Source organism: Chelonoidis abingdonii, chromosome 8 (genome assembly GCF_003597395.2).
Source record: "Chelonoidis abingdonii isolate Lonesome George chromosome 8, CheloAbing_2.0, whole genome shotgun sequence".
NCBI lineage: Eukaryota > Metazoa > Chordata > Testudines > Testudinidae > Chelonoidis > Chelonoidis abingdonii.
Window position 1 is genome coordinate 57,038,920 of NC_133776.1, and position 15,625 is coordinate 57,054,544.

The 15,625-nt window shown below is 43.5% G+C and overlaps 1 protein-coding gene across 5 annotated transcripts in view; it reads right to left on the reverse strand.

Moving 5' to 3' along the window:
* Positions 1-15,625, reverse strand: part of FARP2 (FERM, ARH/RhoGEF and pleckstrin domain protein 2) — a 204,508-nt gene that overhangs the window by 89,037 nt on the left and 99,846 nt on the right. For all 5 annotated transcript variants that reach the window (XR_012656392.1, XM_075068631.1, XM_075068632.1 and 2 more), the window contains 2 exons: positions 10,742-10,889; positions 6,077-6,172 (listed from right to left, as the gene is read on the reverse strand). Coding sequence is in view for 4 of the 5 variants with exons in the window: in XM_075068631.1 (XP_074924732.1) it covers positions 6,077-6,172; positions 10,742-10,889 (244 nt within the window). In the remaining variant the exon portion in view is untranslated. The remainder of the gene's footprint in view (positions 1-6,076; positions 6,173-10,741; positions 10,890-15,625) is intronic.

Sequence of the window (15,625 nt, forward strand, 5' to 3'; positions counted from 1 at the left end):
AATCTGGAGGGAGCACTGAGCCGCTGCTGTATGCTCCTCAACAAGAGCCCTGAACTCTTGGGCCACCTCCTGGGGCATGGAGTCCTTAAACTGGTGGAGGGAGTCCCACAGGTTGAAATTAGAACACTCAAAAGAGCCTGGTGGTTCACAACCTGGAATTGGAGACTGGCCGTGGAATAAAATTTCCTCTCATAAGGGTCCAGTCTCTTGGTCTCCTTATTTTTAAAGTGGAACTAGCATGCCATTGCTTGTCCTTTTCATTGGCTGTCAACACAACCAATGACCCCGAAAGCAAGTGGTATACAAGTATTCGAACTGCTTGGTGGGGACAAAATACTTTTTCTTGGACCTCTTGGAAGTGGGCAGGATGGAAGACAGGCTTTGACAGAGGGCTCTGGCAATGTTCAGGACCCCTTTGTGCACCAGGAGGGTAACACATGCAGGGGTGAATGCGGAGAGCACACTGAACGAAGTGTCTGATTGCTCTGCCATCTTTTCCCCCTCTAGGCCTAAGTTAGTGGCCACCCATTGAAGCAGGACTTGGTGCTCCTTAAAGTTGTTCAGTGGGCTAGCACGGGAGGGCTCCGCCACCACCTCATCTAGAAAGGACGACTACGACTGAACCACCAGGGGAGGGCCCGGGACATCATCCCCCATACCGGAAGGGGGTCTTCGGGTTGGCATCTGTCGCTCCACCTCAGCACCTACCAGCACTTCCTGCACCGATTGGAGTTTGTCCAACAAGGCAACCGACGACTGGCAAGATGGGGGCATAGGCATAACCAGCATTCCCCAGGCATTCCAGTAAAGCTATTGCACTGGCCACTGGTCCTGCCGCCAGGTTGGCAGCGCTGAGGCAGATGCTGTAGAAATCCTCTGGTGACCAGGACGTGGCCATCAACGCCCGAGTCTGGCAGCTAACTGTCTCTTGTGGGTGACCGCTGGCTCTAATAGTCATACCAGTGCTGGGAGTAGAGGCAGTGGTGCTGTGTTTGGGAGCATCCCCGGGGTTTCAGGTGTAGTGACCGTTGGTGCAAAGATGACCAGAGCCAACTGTACAGTGACCAGCGCTTCTCTCTGGCGAGGCCCAGCACAAGGGCAGAGTTCAGGAGCATGGTGCCAGCAATCTGTAGAAGTGAACTGCTGACCTGGCTGACGTGAACACCAATGGCATGGTGACGAAGGGCTCTGCCTCGACTCCAGAGACCAGTGGTGCTCACTCGCCTTCTGGGAGGCTTTCATGGCTGGCTTGCCCTCGCTGTGAGCCTTCGCTAGGTCCACTGCCGCACACAGTGCTGGCTGGGGTGGGAGAGTCCTTTGCTCTCTGGGCGCCGGCAGCTGATAACTTGTTGACTGAGCCATCAGTCTAGGTCCCCTACTGCTCCCCGGAGTTGGTGGCAGATCCCTTAGTGGGGTAAAAGGAGGTTGCCTCAGGAACATGACTACGCCTTGGCCTTTGCCCAATGCCCCTTGGTTCCACTTGCTCAGTGCCGGGTCCTCTTTTTGGTCTTTTTCTTGGGTACCCGCAAAGGGGACCAGTGCCAGGTAGAGCCTGGTGCCGGAGGTGCACTATGCACCAAGGCTTAAGTGATGGGTGTTGTGTCCAGCCAGACCAGCTCCAAGGTTGGCTGAAGAGTAGCCTCCATGAGGAGGGCCCTCAAGCGAATGTCAAGTTCTTTCTATGTCTTGAGATGAAAGTTCTTACAGATGTAATATTTTTCTTTGATGTGAGATTCCCCCAGGCACTTCAGACAGCTACCATGCGGGTCACTAACAGGCACAGGCCTGCTGCAGTCAGAGCAGGGCTTAAAACCTGGAGACCAGCGCGTGCCCCACTTGGGACAAAGTTCCCACTGGGACTCTAACTAACTACAGTACTTAACAGCTACTTACTAACTAATCTACAATATATCAAACTATTTACAGTTGGAACATGAGGTTTGAAGAGTAGAAAAAAACGCTGACCACTTGCAAAGCAAGGGAGAGAGGCGCTCCAACCAACCACGGGTGGTAAGAAGGAACTGAGAGGGCGTAGGGCTGGCAGTGCCTGATATACTGACACATGAGCGCAGCACTCAAGGGGGCACCACAGCTGACCCTTAAGATACCACTAAGGCAAAAGTCTCTGACAACTGTGCACAAACCTGGAATAGAATTGACATGAGCAAGCACTCAAAGAACACTCAGCTGCAATTATATTCCTCAACACACTTACCATAAGAATATAGTAACTGGGCTCACAGATGACACTGTTCTGTAACTTTACACTCTAAAATACTGTGAATTTACCATAAAAAATTGTCTATTGAAATCAAATATGCAAACAACTTTTTGACATAAGGTTAAATATTAAAATCATTAGATTTAAGTGCAAACTTTAATTCACTAAAATTGTAATTCCATGTACTACACAGACTCCATCTAAACTTTATTGTGCATGCATTTCAAATACTAGCAAAGATTAACGGAGCTGCCCTGCAGACAGCCGAGACCTTTGTGCCTTACTGCACTGGACCAGTTATTACAAAATCATAAAAAAGTGGGCTGGAAGGGACTTCAACAAGTCATCAAGTCCAGTCCCTGCACTGAGGCAGGAACAAGTAAATTTAGACCATCCCCAACAGGTATTTTTCCAGCCAGTTCTTAAGAACATCCAATTATGGGGATTTCATGAACTTCCTTGGGAAACCTATTTCAGAGCTTAACTACCCATATAGTTGGAAAGTTTTTCTTAATTCCTAACCTAAATCCCTCTTGCTGCAGATTAAACCCATTACTTCTTGTCCTATCTTCAATGTAAATGGAGAGTAACTGATCACAGTCCTCTTTATAACAGCCTTTAGTATATTTGAAGACTGTTCTCAGGTCCCGTTTCCCCCTCTCTCCCTCGGTCTTTTCTTAACGTCTCCTCAAAGGTCGGGTTTTCTAAAACTTATCATTTTGGGGGCTTTGCTTTGGACTCTTTTCAGTTTGTCCACATATTTCCTAAAGTATGGTGCCCAGAATTGGATACTCCAGGTGAGGCCTCACCAGTGCCAAGCAGAGTGGAACAATGACCTCCCATGTCTTACAAACAACACTCTTTTTAATATATCCCAGAATATTAGCCTTTTTTTTGTGCAACTGCATCACATTGTTCACTCATTCAATTTGTGATGCACTATAACACCAGATCCTTTTCAGCCAGTTAGTGCCCATTTTGTAGTTGTGCATTTGATTTTTTCTTTTTAAGTGAAGTACTTGCTGGATACCATGGCTACAGTACTTTGACTTATCCTTACTGAATTTCATCTTGAACTCTGACCAACTCTCCAATTTGTCAAGGTCGGTTTGAATTCTAATCCTGTCCCCCAAAGTGTTTGCATCCTCTCCCAGCAGGGTGTCATCCACAAATTTTGTAAGTATATTGTCCACTCCCTTATCCAAGTCATCAGTAAAAATAGTGAATAGTACTAGACCCAGGACTGACCACCAAATACATCCTCTTAGTTTTACAGCTGACCATTGACAACTACTTTTTGAGTACAGTCTTTCAACAGTTGTGCACTCACCTTACAGTAATTTCATTTAGACCGTATTTCCTTGGTTTGTTCATGTGGGACTATGTCTAAACTCTTACTAAAATCAAGATAATACCACATTTACTGCTCCCTCCCTCCTGTGGTGCCTATGCCAGTAACCTCAAAGAAGAAAATTAAGTTGATTTGGCATGATTTGTTCTTGAAAAATCCATGCTGGCTATTCCTTATAACTATTATCCTCTATGTGCTTACAAACTGATTGTTTAATAATTTATTCCAGTATCTTTCTATGTATTGAAGTTAGGCTACCTGGTCTATAATTTCCCGAGTTGTCCTTGTTCCCCTTTTTTAAGATAGATACATTAGCTCTTTTCCAGCCCTCTGGGACCACACCCTGAGTTCTCAAAAGGTAATTGCTAACAGTTCAAAATTGCTTTAGCTAGTTCTTTAAGTACCCTAGGATGAATTTCACTGGGCCCTGCTACATACATCTAACTTATCTGAATATTGTTTAACCTTTCCCTATTTTGGCTTCCACTTCTTCCCCCTTGTCATTAATATTGTTTTGAGTAACTGGTCACCATTAAACTTTTTACAGAAGACTGAAGCAGAAGAGGTATTAAACAATTCAGCCTTAATGGATGTCATCAGTTATTAGCTCTCCTTCCCCACTAAGTAGAGGGCCTATATTTCCCTTAGTCTCTCTCTTGCTTCTAATGTGTTTAAAGAACCTTTTCTTATTGCCTTTTATGTTCCTTGCTAAGTATAACTCATTTTGTGCCTTAGCCTTACTGATTTTGTCCTTACATGTTCATGTTATCCTTTGGTACTCTTCTTCAGCAATTCATCCATGTTTCCACTTTCCATAGAAATCCTTTTTGACTGTCAGGTCATTAAAGAGCTCCTGACAGAGCCATATTGGCTTCTTAGTAGTCTTCCTATCTTTCCTTTGCATCAAGATAGTTTGCAGTTGTGCATTAAATATGGTCTCCTTGAGAAACTGCCAGCTATCCTGGACTCCTTTATCCCTTAGATTTTCTTCCCAGTTCTCTGAGTTTGTTAAAGCCTGCTTTTTTGAAGTCCACCGTCCTTATTCTGCTGCTCTCATGCCTCCCTTTTCTTAGGATCATGATATCTATTATTTCATGATAATGTTCACCCATACGGTCTTCCACTTTCAGATTCACTACTAATTCCTTCATCTTGATTCTGACCAAGTCTCAAATGACTGTTTCCCTGGTTACTTCCTCCACTTTCTAAAAACACAAAGTTGTCTCTAGTACATTCCAAGAACTTGTTGGCAGGGCTGGCTCCAGACACTAGCCTACTAAGCACATGGTTGGGGCGACATCTTGAGACAGGCGGTATTCGGGGTTTGGTTTTTTTGGTTCGGCCAGGTGGCGCCGTGCTAGGAGGCGGGGTCTTGGGTGGTGCGAAGCTCAGGGGGGACTTGGGCAGCACGATGCTCGGGGGGGGGGCGGGGCTCTTTGTTTTTGCTTGGGGCAGCAAAAATGTTACTGCCGGCCCTGCTTGTTGGAAATGTATTTTGCCATGCTACTTTTTGAACAGATGTCTGGATAGTTAAAGTCTCCCATTACTACCAGGTCTCCAGTTTTGGATATATCTGTTCATTTCCTTCCATGAAAAACCTACAGAAGAAAAAAAAGTTTACTGCAAAAATTAAGTGGACTGAAAATTGGGATAAACATGCCACATTCTCCCCTTGCATATGTGATTGGCAATGGGGTGGCCCAAACCCTACAGATTTCCAGATATCTGCTGCAGGAGTGCCTGCTCTTTTATAAACCTCTCATACCCTTAATTCCAGCAATGGGCAGCATAACTCACACTGCTGCCATAACTGCCTACTACATAACACCCAGAGGTACATTAAAGCCACAGAAAGAGACTAGTAGCAAGCTGAAACAAGCAGCATTAGCTCTCAAGTGGCAATTTGCCCCATAACTGAGCTCCAAAGTTCTGGGCTCATGGTGTATAGAGTGTCTGCTCAGAAATTCCAACCCCTTATGGCTGGCCATGCTTTCTTCAGTCTTGCATATTTGACAACATATGTCACTGTAAACAGGATTGTCCAGCACTTCAGTTGGTGGTAGGCCTGCCTAATAGCCTCTCATCCTTGTCACTCAATCCAAACAGACCTCTTTTTTGAACTTTTGTTTCTCTCCCCACCATGGCCTCAAAATACTAGTTTTAGCTATAGGCAAATTTACATATGAAGTACCAGTACTATAAGAAACATTCTTATTAAAAAGAAAATACACATACTGAACAATTTACTCATAACTCTCGTTACTATTTGATATTTTAAAATACATGTGCTTATGTCTAATGAGGGCCAAGACAGGTACAGGAAGTGGAAAGCCTTAGAAGAACAAAGTAGGGACTATAACTGAAGGATGAAGCCAAAAAGTATCCTTTAGGGCATTTTAAAATAATCCACTTGCTTTACAAAATTATAGCCTTAAGCATTTCTACTAACAGTTAGAAGACTTGTTTCAAAACAGTGCCATAGCTATAGGTATGGCTAGACTTACATGGACTTCTGGGTGTAGCTTGATAAGAAACCTTTTTCTCTTGAAGCTTAATTTACGGACCTTAGACCAGTTGAAGGTGTTGATTTTTGTGGTACCCTAAATGAAAAACAAAATTATTTATGGCTAGCAAGAAATGTTTATACTGTCAAGTTGTATTTTGAACAGCAACAAATGTCCCTCCTTGCCCCCACAATTCATTGTATTCAAATCTATTTTCAATTTATTCCTTTGATCAGGCTTTATCTGCTTTGCAATATCATTCATAGATTAACAGAAAACATAGGGTTTTCAAGCAGATATTGAAGGACAGTATCAGGTACTTTGTGGTATATACAAGTTTTAAATAGGTATTTTTGTTTTTTTGTAAACTTTCCGTTGTTCATGCTACCCAAGGGTAGCTCTACAAAATCCAATTTAACTGCTCACCTGGGTTGAGTTTCCCAGTTGCCATCAATATCTGCAGAAGTTACTCATCTTGTGCAGTAACAATGGTTCTTCGAGATGTGTCCCCATATGAGTGCTCCACCATAGATGTGTCTACGTCCTTGCGCTGATGATTGGAGAACTTAAGTAGCAGTGCCCATTGAGCCCGCACATGTACTGTCTCTCCTCGTGCTGTGCCATGAGGCTAGCCAGCGCACACAGGCTAATCATCCTCAGTGCCTTCTCTACCAGACTCATAAATGAAAACTCCGAACTGAAGGAGAGTAGGTTGTGGAGCACCTATAGAGGGACATCTTGAAGAACCATCGTTACTGAACAAGGTGAGTAACTTCTTCGACTAGCATTCCTATAGGTGCTCCACTTTAGGTGACTCCCAAGCAGTTCCCCTTTTGGAGGGCTGAGACTTCGAAGTTGGGTTAGTTACAGATGACAGTACTGTGAAGGAGAAGATGGCACCGGAGGTAGAGTCCCCAGTGATCGCATAATGTTCTGAAAAAGTGTGGACTGAAGCCCATGTCCCAACTCTGCAGATCTCTGCGATGGGACATCATTGAAGAAGGTGACAGATGAGAAGCTCAAACTTGTGGAATGTATACAGATCGGGGGGTGGGGAGGGAGGAGATCACATTAAGAACTTGGTAGCACTGTCTGATGCAATTCAAGACTCACTTAAGAGAGTCGTTGGGCTAATATTGCTGAGCCCTTGGATCTTTCCACCACAAAGGTGAAAAGTCTAGGGGACTTCCTGAAGGCTTTTGTCCTATCACGGTAGAAGGCCCTGGCTCTCCTGACATCTAGGGTATGTAGTATAACCTCCCTAAAGTCTTGGTGAGGCTTGGTGTAGAAGACTGGAAAGTAAATTGATTCATGTGAAACGGGGAGGTTACCCTAGGGATGAACTTTGGATGTAGCCTGAGTATAACCTTGTCTGGAAAGAATACTGTGTAAGGGAGATACACCATCAGAACTGCTCTCTCTGCAGCTATTAGGAAGGCTGTTTTCACTGATAGGTATGTTAGCGAACAGGTGGCCACTGGTTCAAAGGGAGCCCTAGTCAGCACTTTCAGAACCAGGCTTAGCTCCCACATAAGGGTAGGGAATTGAGGCTGAGGGAAGAGGTTTATGATACCCTTAAGGAATCTTTTAGTGGTTGGGTGTGACAGCACCAATAAAAGGCTGCAATAGCTGATAGATGGACCCTAAGAGAGCTTAGGAATAATCCTGAGTTTTTAAGAGTCAGAGCATAGACTAGAATATGTGGAAGAGTTAATGGATGTTGGAGACATTTATTGGGAAATGCACCAAATCTGAAACCTGGACCATTTCTGACAGTAAGTACGTTGTGTGGTGGACTTTCTACTGTATAAATAGAATCTCCTCTACTTCCTTTGAGCATGAACTTTCTAGGTGCTGGAACCAAGCAGGGGCCTGTGAAAGGAGGTGCAAATAGGTCAGGAAAGAGATCAGTGGGCACATTGCAAGCTGTGTCAGGAAAGGATACCAGGTCTGCCTCAGCCAAGTAGGAGCAATCAGGATGACATGAGTTCCATCCCTGTTTATTTTTAACAAGAGCTTCAGCAGAAGAGGAAACTGAGGAAAGGTGGGAAGAAGGTCCTTGTCCCAGGGGAGAAGAAGAGCATCGTCCAGAGACTGCTGTCCCATCTCCACCCTGGAGCAGTAGCATCGACACTTCTTGTCTTGGTGAGTACTGAACAAGTCTATGGATGGTGTTCCCCATCTTGTGAACAGATTGTGAAGTACTGATAAGTGCATCTCCCACTCATGATTGTGTGGGAATTTGCAACTAAGGTTGTCCACCATTGAGTTCTGCTTGCTCGAGAGGTAAGCTGCGGTACAATGTGATGTGAGAGATGCACGAGTTCTATAGTCTCACAGCCTCCACGCATAGGGAGGCTGACCTGGCCCCCAGCAATGGCTGATGTAATACATGCAGGCTATGTTGTCTGTTAGGATCTTTGCATGTGATCCTGTGATCAGAAGAAAATGGGCGCAGGCATTCCTGACCACTCTCAGTTTGAGGAGATCAAAGTGTAGAGACATCTCCATACGTGACCATTTGCCTTGTGTCATGAGGCCATTTAAATGTGCTCCCTACCCTATGAGTGGTGACTGGGTGGTAAGAAAGAATGATGGTGACATATACGAGAAAGGGATCTTTTTGCATACACTGGTTGGGTCCTTCCACCAGTTTAAGGATGTTTTGAGCCTGGTGGGTAGTGACAGGTTTGTCCAGCCTGTCCCTGTTAGGTCTGTAAACTGAACTAAACCATAGCTGGAGGCATCACATGTGGAATTTGGTGTGCGGTATCACCACAATGCCTGCTACCATGTGTCCAAAGAGTTGGAGACAGAGTCAGGGCAGTATTTGTGGACTCTACTGAATGGTGTTTACGAGTGAAGCCAGGGATAGGAACCTGTGCTCCGGTAGGAGGGCTTTTGCCTGTATGGCGCTGTAACAGGGTGTGCATACCCCGCACTAGGAGAGAAAGGTTTAATCCCACACTATGGGCAGAGGAAGTCCCGCCCCTCAGACCATGCTGAACATGCTCCAACTGCTGTGCTACTATAAAGATGAGCAGCTCAGCTCAGTCTGGGCTGGTCACTGAGGAGGAAGCACAATTGGTGGAGGCTCCAGGCCAGGAATCGCTACAGCCCCTAATTACAAGAACCAGAGATCCCAGGGACTACATCAGAGACGTGCTATCTACACTCGATTGGCAGGAGTCAGAATTTCAGGGAGCTACCCACACCAGGGAACCCGGGTACCCCAACGATACACAGTCTACAGCTTCAGGAAACACAGTAGGAAGTGGCCCAGGGAGGCAGAATGAGTGGTATCTCCCACCTGTGTAAGGTCAGTGTGTTGCGGTAGGATCCCTGCTGCCTGGGTGGTGAATGCACTCACCACTGACAGGGTCCTGGGCTGGGACCTGGTGGAGTTAAGTGGGCTGGGATCACGCTAGCTCAGTCGCCACCCAACCCGGATCTGGCCATGGATGGTTGCATCAGTTGTGGAAAGTGGTCTCGCGGTGCCTCAACTTGCTTGTCAAAAGGGATATTTAAATGCAGGTGATTGAAACAAGGTTTGCAGACCAGACAGTTTGTGCTTCAGGAATTTCCCTTTCTTCCTCTGTGGTTCTTAACGGTGCTGAGGTTAATATTGAGCCACATATGATCTGTGTTGAGACTGGGAATTAAAATGCCTCTTTTACCCCAGTGTACAGATTCCCAGCAACCTCAGGGTAGCCCTGGAATCCTTCAGGGTATGAAGGGAGGCGTTGATCTTTTTGGCAAAGAGCTTCGTATCCTCAAAAGGAAGATCTTCCACTATGGACTGCACCTCTTTCAGGAATCCTGATAAGTGGAGCCATGATGCTTGTTGCATCACCATCGCTGTGGAGACGGACCTAACCTGTCGTGCTGGTGGCATCGAGGGCCGACTGTAGTGATGTTTTTGCAACTGATCGTCCCTCTTCTATGATGGCTTTAAAGTACTGCCGATGTCCCTTGGCCCGTTTGTCAATAAAGTCGTTGAGTTTGAAAATGGTTAGCCCGCACATTCTGTGAAGCATGAGGAGAGACAATGCATGTGTAGGCCCAACGGACACAGCTACCAAAGTTCTCTAATCAGGAGCACAGGGATGAAGATACACCTACAGGGGAGCACCCATAGGGCCATATGAGCAAATGCTGAAGGAACTGGGTATGTTTAATTTGGAAAAAGAGGAGATTAAGGAGGGGATATGAGAGCAGTCTTCAAATACTTGAAAAGCTGCCATAATAAAAGATGGAGAAAGGTGGTTCTCTCTTGACACAGAGGACAGCACAAGAGGCAATGGGTTCAAACTACAGCATAGCATATTTAGATTAAATCTCAGGGAAAACTTCCTAACTGTAAGAACACTTGAACAATGGAACTGACTGCCAAGGGAGGTTCTAGAAGCTCTTTCACTGGAAGTTTTCAAAAGGAGGCTGGATAGCCATCTGTCTTGGATGGTTTAGCGATAACAAATCCTGCATCTTGGCAGAGGGTTAGACAAGATGACCCTTGTGGTCCTTTCTGACCCTATGATTCTGTGATATAAGGTCAGCTATTAAAAAAAGTCAGAAGAGATTTTTAGATTAAAGTGACTGACAGTTACTTAAGGAATTATAATCAAAAGGAAGATGTACGTATCTGGTATTATTTCCCCAACCTACCTGGAATACTAGTACGCCCATGTGTGAAACAGCCAGGCTAATTTTTGACCCCTCACGGTCAGATGCAAGGTGGAATCTAACGCCATACATCTCCAGTTTCCGAGCAATTTCAAGCACCTGGAAATCTGACTCAGCAGGAGTTTGGCCCCTCCAATAAGGAACAGGAGCATAAAAATAGAGAATATTAAAAACAACATGATTTTATAATACTTCCAAAGGGTCCAAAGTAATTAATCTATATATCCAGAACTAAGCAATAATTTTCTGCCTAATTTACACTGACAATTTCACTCCATGAAAGTATTACTGCTACCTTTGTAATCTAACACAATATATCTGGGGGAAACCGCTATAGAGAAGCAAATGAAAACTGGTATGAAGGTTATGTGATTCAAAACCCAGGAGATCAACAGATCACTGTCCAAACAGGAATCCTGTTCAGTTTGATTTCTTGCTTAGGAATACATTGATATACTCAGAAACCAAGGGAGAAATTGAGAATATTGCGTAACAGCATGACAGAAACATAGCAAATGTTGCAACAATATAGGACAATCTAAAATGGGATTATAAAATCAGATCAGAATTGTCCAGATAGCATTGTATGAAATTAAGTATACAGTACATTTGAAGCATATGCACTTCATTTAATAAAAAATAAAAACTTAGGAAAACCTAATATAAACAGGCTCTATGCATTCCATGATTCTACAGTCATAGAATTTACCCACTGCCACAGAACTGTAATCCAAAACCCTAGGTCTCTCTTTTAAAAATATCACATTTATACCCTTTACAGTTGCTTAGATAATGGTGAAAACCAATGGAGTTTGCAAACTTTGAGTTTACAAAGAGCCTGAAATAATTGTTCAGAGAGGTGTGACTTGCCATCAGACTTCATGATGCCACAGTCACAGAATTCAGCATGTTTTTTTGTCATGGAATTGCCCCTCCATCTTCCTGCACTGCCAAAACATGTTTGCACCTTCTCGTTTCCCATCTTCCCCCACCGGGGGAGTCAATTGGATTTCGGCACACACTTCCATAGAGCACAGCAGCAGGGCATCAGGAAAACAAGTCAAGCCTAGCTTGCTGCCAGGGAGTGAGTGGAACCTGAAGTGTAGACTGTCCATCTGAGCTTGCCAGGATGAACACCACAACAGATAGACAATGCCCCAGGAACAAAGAAGATGAGATACTGAAGTTGGCTTCAAGCTCCCCATTTCCATGATACATACTGAGGTAAGGAGCTATTGAGCAAGGCCACCTAGACAACATTTTAACTGCTGAGACCAACAGATGTGGACTGCCCAGAAAACAGTGAAAAATGAAGATCTTCAAGAATAACCTTTACAGAAAATAATGACTGCCAAATTTACATCAAATTAGCGTTTTCAACTGTAAGTCATAGTTGTCTGTGAGTTTGAGGGTGACAGCCCTCATGGAGATGGGAATTAAGGACATTTCACAAAGCCAGAATAAAAAGAACATTGACGTGGAATTTAGGAGTTCTTGCCACACACTTTAGTCCCACAGTGCTGCAGAATACACAAGGGTCTGATTATAACAGGAGTTTGGTGTAACTGACTGACAAAGCCAACCTCAAAATTTAGAGGTTCCGCAACATAACACTATACTAAAAGATCCCACAATGATTACTATAGCACTGTATCTGATCAAGTGCTATTTTTGCCATCTATATTACTGCACTGCATACAAAAAAGTCAACAAATGGAATTTTCATACAGTTTAATGGAAGGAAACTGAATGATGGAGGAAGGGCAGGGGGCTGGGAAAAATAAAGGAACTCAGCAATTTTTGCTTAGAACTGACTAGCCTCAACACAGGCTGTATTTATATATGCCATGTTAAAACATGCTTTTAGAAAGAAAAAAAATGTATCCAGGGAACAGCTCTTCCCCGCAATAGATATTCAATTAGTTTAGAATAGACTATATGCTATTTAGGGTATGATCTGTCTATTTTTGTATACTATCCTGCGCCAAGTGTAACATGAGCATTAAATAAAACGAATATTTCCGGCAATACCTTTTCCTCCTTCTATCCTTTTTTTTTTTTTTTTTTAAAAGATGCCTTCTCCTAACAGTTTATAGAGTTACCATTAAGACTAGACATCTTTGTTCTATTTCTATAAAGTAATGTTTTTTCTGTTGAACATGTTCAGATAAATTATTAATAATTAAAGCAGAATTTATGGAAACAAGGACCTCTTAACTGTATGTATAGATCATCTTTAAAATTAATACCAGCACAACCACAGAACCCATTCAGAATGCAATCCTTTTAAATATGAAAAACTACTGCAGGAATCATGATTCTCTCACTCTTACAAGTGGTTACATATCGGAAAATCATTGTGCCACACACTTTGTGGGTGAGTATGAAGTGGTTAAAACATTCAGTATAGTTTCTACTGCTTTATTCTGTAAGAACAAGGAATACTTGTGGCACCTTAGAGACTAACAAATTTATTTGGGCACAAGCTTTTGTGGGCTAAAACCCGCTTCATCACATGCATGGAGTAGAAAATACAGTAGGAAGATGGGGAGGGTAGAGACAATTCAGTTAAAGAGGGCTATTATCAACAGGATGAAAAAAAACACTTTTGTAGTGGTAATCCAGGTGGCCCATTTCAAACAGTTGACAAGAAGGTATGAGTAACAGTAGGGGAAATTAACATAATAAATTTGTCAGTTTCTAACGTACCCAGGGCCACCCAGAGGATTCAGGAGGCCTGGGGCAAAGCAATTTCGGGGACCCCTTCCATAAAAAAAAAGTTGCAATACTATATTCTCGTGGGGGCCCCTGCAGGGCCTGGGGCAAACTGCCCCACTTGCGCCCCTCATTCCCACCCCCGGGCGGCCCTGAAGGTGCCACTAGTACTCCTTGTTGTTTTTGCTGACACAGACTAACATGGCTACCACTCTAAAACCTGCTTTATTCTGTATTAACTTTGAAAAAAAAATCGATCTTGACAATGGCAAAGCCTGAAAAGATTTTTTCCCCCCCAATTACAAAAATTTCAGGGGTTCAAAAGGAGTTCAATATTTTCAAAGATTTAGTCTATATTGTGTTTTTCATCAAATTTGGGTATGATGTAGCCAAATAAACTTAATATACAAAGTATAAGTACAACAGTATAACTTTTGAGAGCAGATAAGGCCTAGGTTGCATCTCTGTGGGATAAGTGATAAAAGGTTGGAAATATAAATTTTGGCCATAAATTTACACATTACACAACTTCAAGCATAGTGTGTACAGCACAATGAGCCAAACTCATTCCTGGTGAAATGCCACAATCTCAGAAAGAGGATGTTAGGGCTTCATGTGGTAAAAAATAAAATTACGGAAATGTGGTAAAACATGCTGGCTGGAGAATTTGGAATATGTCCAATAAAACTTCTAGGCACAAACTCAGGTGAGTAACTTGAGTACTATTTTATTACATATAAAAACCACTAGAGTTTAACTATTCAAATTTACCTAATAAAGTTAAAAGCACAATACTTGTCAGAAAGAATAGAATTTTTAAAAACTGCCTGCACCTACAATAGAAGGAACTTTCTAAAGTGGGGAAAACTAGGAATGAAGCCAAGCAGCTCATACTGCACAGAACACCTTTATAAATGAGAAGCAGTTTCAAAGTAATCATCCTCAGATGTTTGCTGTAGACTAATCTGCACAGACTGATCTGAAAACAATCTGGTCTAATTTTGTTCACCCACTAAGTAGATAAATCTACTTAGGCTTCCCCAAGTCAATGGATGACAACCCGCCAATTAAAGGTATTTTCCAACAAGAACTGCCTTCAGTACAGAAGGTCTCAATGCAAGGTTTCCTTCAGCTGGATCCATATGTAGACAATATTTATTATCACAACATCCATACAGTAATGGGGAAGATCAAACAAACCCAGATACTGATACGTGTCCTCTGCTTTATATAATTTTTTAAAATCTACAATTAATTTCTTTTATGGCTTGAAGAGGCAAAAAGCATTGCATATTTAGAAATTGCACTGATGAGAAAAGTAGAATTTCAGATTCTGCATGAGGATCGATATTCACAACCTATTTCCAAAGATACCTTGATGAGGCTGGCTTTAGCACAAGATAACTATGTTACAAGGGTCAGGATACTGATTAGCCTGATGACCACTCAAGACCAAGACCACTGTGGCTCTTCTACTGTCACCCTGTTCTCTTTCCACCCTCCAGCCACAAAATTGTTATATTCACTTATTGTGTATTGTTTAAATCCTAAATTGTGCACTCTTTGAGGCAGGAACTGGCCTTGTGTTGTTTGTATAATGCCTAATACAAGAGAAGTCTTTTAGGTATACCAGAATATAAAGTGGTCAACTTTGGATCTTGCAGAGGTACACATCTACTGAGCTGTACCATTAATAGACTATTTTGGCACTGAGTAAACAGATCTGACAGTTTAAATGTAGAAGCCATATGTTACACACAAAAAATTCAATCACCCATTTTAAGAAGCACAATATAAGCCAGGGGTCAGCAACCTATGGCACGTGTGCCAAGGACAGCATGCGAGCTGATTTTTAATGGCACGCTGCTGCCTGTTGGAGTCCCAGTAGGCAGCAGCGTGCCATTAAAAATCCTGGCCAGCCTGCTCTTCTCCAACCTCCGCTCCCCCAACTTCCCCACCCTGGGGGCAGAGGGCAGAAAGTTGGTCCTGCTGGCTCCCCTGCCTCTTCCCACAGTGTGCTGGATTCCTGCCCCTCCTCTGCCTCTCTGTCCCTCCCTCCCTGCCAGCCAATCAGCTGATGGCCCTTGCGAGTGAGCTGGTCAGGAAGGAGCAGAGTCAGCGTGCTCGCTGCTCCCGGCGGAGGCAGAGAAG